Source organism: Mobula hypostoma, chromosome 3, assembly GCF_963921235.1.
Source record: "Mobula hypostoma chromosome 3, sMobHyp1.1, whole genome shotgun sequence".
In the NCBI taxonomy this organism is placed as follows: domain Eukaryota; kingdom Metazoa; phylum Chordata; class Chondrichthyes; order Myliobatiformes; family Myliobatidae; genus Mobula; species Mobula hypostoma.
This window is the reverse complement of record NC_086099.1, coordinates 58,261,063-58,270,298: the sequence shown is the minus strand read 5'-3', so window position 1 is coordinate 58,270,298 and position 9,236 is coordinate 58,261,063. Positions and strand designations below refer to the sequence as shown.

Sequence of the window (9,236 nt, the reverse complement as noted above, 5' to 3'; positions counted from 1 at the left end):
TAGCAATGGAAGGGTAATTGCAGGTGTCCCAGGGAACTGCAACACAAGTTAAAGAGGAAACACAGGCCAGGAAATGTGTGGGACATTACATGTACCTGTATTTTTTCTTGCTTGCATTGCAGTGGGTTTTAGAAATGGCACAGTTTTTACCCAGGCTGTACCCAATGTGAATTTTAATTCACTTTCTTGATTTGTTGGAGGATGATGGTAAAACCACAGACTCCTGAAACCTATCCATAGATTTTCCCACCAATCAGTATTATTACAATTATCAGAGACAATAGGAGGAATATCCAGTCTGCCTTCCTGCGTATTTCATCACTACTTTTCATACTGGCTGCCTCCTCTCTTATCTTTAGTATTGGCTACCTTCCCTCTGTCTTTCAATCCAGATGAAATGTGGACTGTCCATTTCCCTCCACAGATGCTAACTGACCCGCTGAGTTCCTCCAAAAGTTAAACTTGTTCTTTTACACAAGATATGCAACAGGTGCTGGAAATCCAGGACAACACATGTAAGATGCTGGAGGAACCCAGCCATGTCAGACAGCATCTACGCAGAGGAATAAACAATCAACATTTCTAGCTGTGACCCTTCATTATCTTCCAGTAATTTCTCCTCTTCTCCCTTCTTTCCTTTTCCATTCCCCGTTCTGGCTCCGTTCTTACCCCTTCTTTTCTCCTCCCCTGCTCATCACCTCCTCTGGAGCTCCTCCTTCCCTTTCTCCCGGTGTCCACCATCCTCCTTTCAGTTTCCTTCTTCCTCAGCCCTTTACCTCTTCCAGCTATCACCTCCCAGCTTCATTGCCTCCTCCCACATTCCTGCTCACCTAGTTTCACCTACCACCTGCCAGCTTGTAGCTCCCCACCCCCCTGCACATTCTGCTGGCTTCTGCCCCCTTCCTTACCAGTCCTGATGAAGGAGCTTGACCCAAAACAACAACTGTTTATCCCCCTCCATAGGTTATATTTTTATCATCTTTAGGCTATACATATTTATTATTGTCATAAGACTAATACTCGCAGTGTACTACCTGAAGGAAGTAGAATCATAAAGCACAAAAGCTGGCCATTTGGCCCACCATACAATATCAGCCCTTTAGAAAAAGCTATCCAATTTGTCACCTTCCTGCCTATCTCATCTCTAACTTGTAACACTAGACATGTTCTTGTGCATGAATAACCATTACAAACTAATTTTATGATTGTCTTAATGTAGTGATTCATCATTTTTCAACAAAGGCCAGGCGAATTAGAGCAATAAAAGAAATGGCGAGAACTTTGCTCCGTGGAGGTCAAATGATGATTTATGTATGGGCCATGGAACAAAAGTATCGCCGCTTTGATAAACAAGACATCTTTGTTCCTTGGAACCGATCCCTGTGTTCTAGACCATCATCAGAGTCTAGTCAAAATAATAATCAACCCATAGTCGGAAGGAATGTCAAGACAGAAGATAAAGACTCAATAAAGGCAGTTCAAAGTGAAGGCAGCACAATGTTGTCTCTTAGACAGGATCAACACACAATACTTTCATACAGAAGTGACAATCAAACTTTGTTAGAAAATTGCTGCCCCAGGATGTCCAAAGATCAAGAGTATCGACTTTACAAGAATCTGGGAAAATCACTTCGCTCGTGGTTCTTCTCCAAATCACTTGATGAGGTTACAATGCAGTCACACATTGACCAACTAAAGTCGATGAAACAGTCACCGGACCTAATGCCTTCATGGGGAAGCACTACTGTTTCCATGCAGCCTGTGAGAAAGTTGAGCATATCATCCCGGCACTGCAGTTTGGAAGCAGATTGCCCACCACTGGTGAAGACAGACAGTTTTGATGAGGAGGTGTTTGCTGAAAATCCAAAGCACGAAGAAGCACAATGGTTAGAGACTAGAAATGTGAACTCATTCAAAACAAAGCAAGGAAGACAGCAAGGTGAAATAAGCAGAGCAGGAGATCTAAACCTTTTTCGGACTAACTCTGTAGAAGACAGTCAGATGCATGAAGGAGCACAAAAGTCTGAGAGAACTGGGGCCAGGGTTTTTAAAAGGACTTCTACAACAGAGTCAACAGACTCTGTGATTGACAGTATCAAAGCTGTGGCTTTGGATGAAAAGGAAGCGATAATTCCAGATGCTACAGAATTCATGCGATATTATCATGTCTTCAGGGAAGGAGAATTGGTTCAGCTCATTGAAGAGAATGTGCAAGAACTTCACATTCGGAATTCCTGTTATGATCATGGCAACTGGTGTGTCATAGTAGAAAAACAATAATATGTGGTGATTTTAATTGATGCACACATTTTAATATCAAAGGTGATTTTAAACCTCATTATTTTAATCACAGATTATAACAAAGTTATTTTCAATTTTGTTAGAGTTAAGTACAATATCAATGCCATAATGTAAAAATCTGTTTTATTCTGTGTAGTGCCAGGATTACATAATTAATATTTCAGATATAATTGGATGGAATTTGAAGGATCAGATTCATGCTGTTTCCATTAACTTACTGAAAAAATATCTTCTCATCCATCAGATCAGAATGTTGCAAGGGTCTAAAGTTACCACCTTACTAAGGCCAGGAGTTCTCTCACAACGCTGCTCTTCTAATACCTGATCTTCACCTGTTACATCACTCAGATGTGACCTCCCACTGCTCTACAATTTGATGGCTCATGGTGCACTGTTCCTCAAAAATACTTTGTGTATTCATTCCAATAATGTGACAATGCTTTGAGATTGACAACCTGTGTATTCCCATTGATGACCACTGCTGCTGAGCCCACAGTGGGATTGGAGGGTGTAATTTTATAGACCTGCCATTCGAGGGAAACTATCCCCAGCTGCTTAGAAATCTGGTGCCCTTCTGCTAGCTCAAAGAAGGGGAGCAGGCATGTTCCTTTGAGCTGCTCCAGATGGTTCCCATCATAAATGCAAGTGGCTGCTTTTCTGTGAGTTTAGATCTGGATTGTGTCATGAATTCATCATGGATACTGGCAAAGGGGAATCTGGTTCTCCCAAAGGAATTAAGTTTTTCAAAAGCACAACAAATGGTAACGGTAGAACAGATTTGAAATAGCCCATCTGTATTTTTTTCAAGCAGTGTATCTGCTGACAGAAAATATTTAATACTGTTTCAAATTTTTATGTTAGCATTTAAGTAATAAGTCTATGATCTTTGTGTGTAGATCTTCTTTGTAGTTCGTCTTACACAAGGATAATATATTGTAATAGTATATCACAAGATAAGTTTTTTAAGCACAGACATCATATTTATATGTGGAAGTTCTAACTTTTTACACATCATTTGAAGTAAAGTTCAAAAACAGGGTCCTACTATTAATTACTGCAGAACAAATAATAAATTATATTTGATACAACATTTCTGGCAGTTATGAGAGTGAGATAGAGTTTAAATTTGCTGGTCGTTGGAAGGCCATTTGTGCATATCGTTAGTGACATTTGCACTTGTTCCTAGCCTTGCAGTTTTTTATATAGAAGACTGGTTGAGTCTTTGCTCATATTTGCCTTTTAGAAAGGATGTTATACAGACTGAGAGGAATTGTATTAAGGATTTGAGGAAGGGTTGCATGATTTGTTTTGACTCCACAAGTTTGATTTATACTGTTCTCAAAATAATAAAGGGGTTTGACATGACAGATAAATGGAGTAAGGGCCAAAGTCAAATTGCACACTGGAAGAAGGTTGAAGTCTCACATTGCTTACTACACTTTCAATGTCCTGTTTAACCATTGAGCAGATGGAACAAGTTGGAACGTTTAGTTAAAACTGAAAATGCTGGAAAAAACTCAGCAGGTCGGGCAGCATCTGTGGATAGAGACGATGTCAGTGGTTCACGTCTACAACTTTTTGTGGAACTTCATTGGGCGTTGTGACTGAGTGCAAAATAATTCTCACGTACTTTCCACCCACCAACATTCCAGACTTGGGAATCAGTGATCTAAAGGAAACATAGTGCTTTTGTACTGCCAGCTAACTGATGAGATCCACTTTATCAGACAATATTTGCTGGTGCCATCACAAGCATATTTTACCCATTATCACTGGGGACGTCATTATGCTTACAAGGAGTAAAAATTGGTCCAGTCTAGTGAGCACACAAAGAACAATCTAGCCTGCATGGGATTTCTTTCAGCCACTGGGATATACTGCAATGAAAATACATGGTTTTCAGGTGTGAAATTTTCTTTGTAATTGAAATTGATTTCAAGAAATCAGTGCCAGCAACTTCTTCATTTTTTCTCTAGTTCCTGCTGGAACCTTGGTGGAATGTCATTGGAATTCCCTTGGAAATCTTGCCTACCAGAAACATCTGACATATTGCTTTTCAGTGTCACAAGTAGGTTGTGCAATTTAATTTGCTAGTTTACTGCTGCAATCGTCACCTGGAAGCATTGTTTTTCAAAATGATTTAACTCAAAGGTAATTTAGTTCTCTTTTTTCCCCACACCTTGGGATAAAATTTTATGTCTTCTGGTTGTTCATTGAAAATGTAAATGTCACATTTGGGGAGAACTAAATATTCTGCTGCCTTGGATTTTTTTTAAAAGCACAATTTGAATATCTAATGCAGCCCTTGTGGAGAATTTTAAACAGGAGTCAACGCAATAAGTTTGTTATGCACAAACCACCTTGTGTTTTCTCAGGATTCCTTAGTAGCAGCAAATATTTCAAATCTGTGGAAAATTTAAAAATCTCATTCTGGTGATGTGATGTTCTTTTCTATGCTTGCTGGCAAAGGTCAAGATTCTCTGCACAGACAATGCAAACATGCAAAGTGACTGTTTGTTGTACAATTGTGTCAAAGTCTGGCTTTCACTATATTTTAATTCTATTTAAATATCTTCGGCTCATGTACTTTCAATTTACTGCAGATTAAAGTACATTCAACACAAACTGATTTTTTTTGTGGTTCATTCTTTGGTGTTTTTGATCCAATCCTTGTGCTTATATAGGTATTAGTCTCTTCTTTTCCCTCTAAGAATTACACCTACCCAGGAAGGCAAGGATGTGACCTGGCCTTGGCTATCGGTTCGTAACATTGTTTATTTAATTGGTCACATTCTCCCTCCTTTACATCTTTATCTTCTAATCAAGGTGCAAGGTTGGGGGGTGGGAATCAAATTAAAGAGGCTAGGCGTGAGGAGGTTAGTTCACAACAGAGGGATGGGAACCAGTGCAGAGCGACAGAGGGGTGTAAAATGAGGGTAGAAGCAAAAAGTAGTAAGGAGAAAAGTAAAAGTGGCAGGCCGACAAATCCAGGGCAAGCATTAAAAAGGGCCACTTTTCAACATAATTGTATAAGGGCTAAGAGAGTTGTAAAAGAGCGCCTGAAGGCTTTATGTGTCAATGCAAGGAGCATTCGTGATAAGGTGGATGAATTGAAAGTGCAGATTGTTATTAATGATTATGATATAGTTGGGATCACAGAGACATGGCTCCAGGGTGACCAGGGATGAGAGCTCAACGTTCAGGGATATTCAATATTCAGGAGGGATAGACATGAAGGAAGGGGAGGTGGGGTGGCGTTGCTGGTTAAAGAAGAGATTAACGCAATAGAAAGGAAGGACATAAGCCGGGAAGATGTGGAATCGATATGGGTAGAGCTGCGTAACACTAAGGGGCAGAAGACGCTGGTGGGAGTTGTGTACAGGCCACCTAACAGTAGTAGTGAGGTCGGAGATGGTATTAAACAGGAAATTAGAAATGTGTGCAATAAAGGAACAGCAGTTATAATGGGTGACTTCAATCTACATGTAGACTGGGTGAACCAAATTGGTAAAGGTGCTGAGGAAGAGGATTTCTTGGAATGTATGCGGGATGGTTTTTTGAACCAACATGTCGAGGAACCAACTAGAGAGCAGGCTATTCTGGACTGGGTTTTGAGCAATGAGGAAGGGTTAATTAGCGATCTTGTCGTGAGAGGCCCCATGGGTAAGAGTGACCATAATATGGTGGAATTCTTCATTAAGATGGAGAGTGACATAGTTAATTCAGAAACAAAAGTTCTGAACTTAAAGAGGGGTAACTTTGAAGGTATGAGACGTGAATTAGCTAAGATAGACTGGCAAATGACACTTAAAGGATGGCAAGCATTTAAAGGTTGCATGGATGAACTACAACAATTGTTCATCCCAGTTTGGCAAAAGAATAAATCAAGGAAGGTGGTGCACCCGTGGCTGACAAGAGAAATTAGGGATAGTATCAATTCCAAAGAAGAAGCATACAAATTAGCCAGAGAAAGTGGCTCACCTGAGGACTGGGAGAAATTCAGAGTTCAGCAGAGGAGGACAAAGGGCTTAATTAGGAAGGGGAAAAAAGATTATGAGAGAAAACTGGCAGGGAACATAAAAACGGACTGTAAAAGCTTTTATAGATATGTAAAAAGGAAAAGACTGGTAAAGACAAATGTAGGTCCCCTGCAGACAGAAACAGGTGAATTGATTATGGGGAGCAAGGACATGGCAGACCAATTGAATAATTACTTTGGTTCTGTCTTCACTAAGGAAGACATAAATAATCTTCCAGAAATAGTAAGGGACAGAGGGTCCAGTGAGATAGAGGAACTGAGCGAAATACATGTTAGTAGGGAAGTGGTGTTAGGTAAATTGAAGGGATTGAAGGCAGATAAATCCCCAGGGCCAGATGGTCTGCATCCTAGAGTGCTTAAGGAAGTAGCCCAAGAAATAGTGGATGCATTAGTGATAATTTTTCAGAACTCGTTAGATTCTGGACTAGTTCCTGAGGATTGGAGGGTGGCTAATGTAACCCCACTTTTTAAAAAAGGAGGGAGAGAGAAACCGGGGAATTATAGACCGGTTAGCCTAACGTCGGTGGTGGGGAAACTGCTGGAGTCAGTTATCAAGGATGTGATAACAGCACATTTGGAAAGTGGTGAAATGATCGGACAAAGTCAGCATGGATTTGTGAAAGGAAAATCATGTCTGACGAATCTCATAGAATTTTTTGAGGATGTAACTAGTAGAGTGGATAGGGGAGAACCAGTGGATGTGGTATATTTGGATTTTCAAAAGGCTTTTGACAAGGTCCCACACCGGAGATTAGTGTGCAAACTTAAAGCACACGGTATTGGGGTAAGGTATTGGTGTGGGTGGAGAATTGGTTAGCAGACAGGAAGCAAAGAGTGGGAATAAACGGGACCTTTTCAGAATGGCAGGCGGTGACTAGTGGGGTACCGCAAGGCTCAGTGCTGGGACCCCAGTTGTTTACAATATATATTAATGACTTGGATGAGGGAATTAAATGCAGCATCTCCAAGTTTGCGGATGACACGAAGCTGGGTGGCAGTGTTAGCCGTGAGGAGGATGCTAAGAGGATGCAGGGTGACTTGGATAGGTTGGGTGAGTGGGAAAATTCATGGCAGATGCAATTTAATGTGGATAAATGTGAAGTTATCCACTTTGGTGGCAAAGATAGGAAAACAGATTATTATCTGAATGATGGCCGATTAGGAAAAGGGGAGGTGCAACGAGACTTGGGTGTCATTATACACCAGTCATTGAAAGTGGGCATGCAGGTACAGCAGGCGGTGAAAAAGGCAAATGGTATGCTGGCATTTATAGCGAGAGGATTCGAGTACAGGAGCAGGGAGGTACTACTGCAGTTGTACAAGGCCTTGGTGAGACCACACCTGGAGTATTGTGTGCAGTTTTGGTCCCCTAATCTGAGGAAAGACATCTTTGCCATAGAGGGAGTACAAAGAAGTTCACCAGATTGATTCCTGGGATGGCAGGACTTTCATATGAAGGAAGACTGGATGAACTGGGCTTGTACTCGTTGGAATTTAGAAGATTGAGGGGGGATCTGATTGAAACGTATAAGATCCTAAAGGGATTGGACAGGCTAGATGCAGGAAGATTGTGCCCGATGTTGGGGAAGTCCAGAACGAGGGGCCACCGTTTGAGGATAGAGGGGAAGCCTTTTAGGACCGAGATTAGGAAAAACTTCTTCACACAGAGAGTGGTGAATCTGTGGAATTCTCTGCCACAGGAAACTGTTGAGGCCAGTTCATTGGCTATATTTAAGAGGGAGTTAGATATGGCCCTTGTGGCTACGGGGGTCAGGGGGTATGGAGGGAAGGCTGGGGCGGGGTTCTGAGTTGGATGATCAGCCATGATCATAATAAATGGCGGTGCAGGCTCGAAGGGCCGAATGGCCTTCTCCTGCACCTATTTTCTATGTTTCTATGTTTCTATATCAGGAGGGGTAAAAGGGGGCATGAGATAGCTTTGGTATTGAAGATTAAGATGAATCCAAAGGGGTTTATAAATATGTTAAGGGAAAGAGTAACTAGGGAGAGAATAACACCCTTCAAAGATCGACAGGGACATCTTTGTGTGGAGCCACAGGAGACTGGCAAGGTCTTTAGTGTAGCATACTGAGAGGTGATCTCACAAAGGTCATGAGGGACATAGACTGAGCAGATGCACTCAGTCTTTTTTCTGGGATTGGGATATGAGCATGGGTTTAAGGTGAGATGGGAACTTAAGGGGAAATCTTTTTACACAAAAATGTATGTACATGGAATGAGCTGCCAAAAGACATGGTTGAGGCAAGTACAATAGCAACTTTTAAAATACAGTGGACAGGTAATGAAATGGAAAGCTGAGCTGGATGCAAATGGGACTAGCTTGGAAGGGGCATCTTGGTGGCTTGGACCAGTTGAGACGAAGGGCCTGTTTCTGTGTTGAACATACAATATAGAACTGTACATATAGTACAGGCCCTTCAGCCTATGGTTTAACCTGCTCCATGATCAATCCAGTGCTTCGCCCCCACATAGCCCTCCATTTATCTTTCATCCATGTGCCTATCTAAGAGTCTTTTAAATGTTCCTAATGTATCTGCCTCTACCACCACCCTGGCAATGCATTCCACACACCCACCACATTCTGTGTAAAACAAAAACCTACCTCTGACGTCCCTCCTATTCTTACCTTAAATTATGCTTCTTGTGTTAGCCATTGCCACTCTGGGGGGAGAAAGTGCTGGTTGTCAACTCTGTCTATGCCTCTTATCATCTTCTACATCTCATTATGTCACCACTTCTTCTCTTTCCACATCCGTCCTATAATGATGCAACCAGAGCTGAACACAATACTCCAAATTTGATCCGTCCAATATTTTAAGGAGCTGTAGCGTTACCTTGTGGTTCTTTAACTCACTCCCCTGACTAATATGTCTTC

The 9,236-nt window shown here is 41.5% G+C and overlaps 1 protein-coding gene across 9 annotated transcripts in view; it reads left to right on the top strand.

The window, feature by feature from the left end:
* The window catches only part of LOC134344013 (probable tRNA methyltransferase 9B), a 54,455-nt gene extending 49,542 nt beyond the window's left edge, over nucleotides 1-4,913 (top strand). For 8 of the 9 annotated variants that reach the window (XM_063043077.1, XM_063043080.1, XM_063043078.1 and 5 more), the window contains exon 4: nucleotides 1,220-4,913. In XM_063043077.1, coding sequence (XP_062899147.1) covers nucleotides 1,220-2,280 — 1,061 coding nt within the window. In that variant the 3' untranslated portion in view covers nucleotides 2,281-4,913. The remainder of the gene's footprint in view (nucleotides 1-1,219) is intronic. The other variant, XM_063043074.1, reaches the window with a different exon arrangement.
* The last annotated feature ends 4,323 nt before the right edge of the window (nucleotides 4,914-9,236 follow it).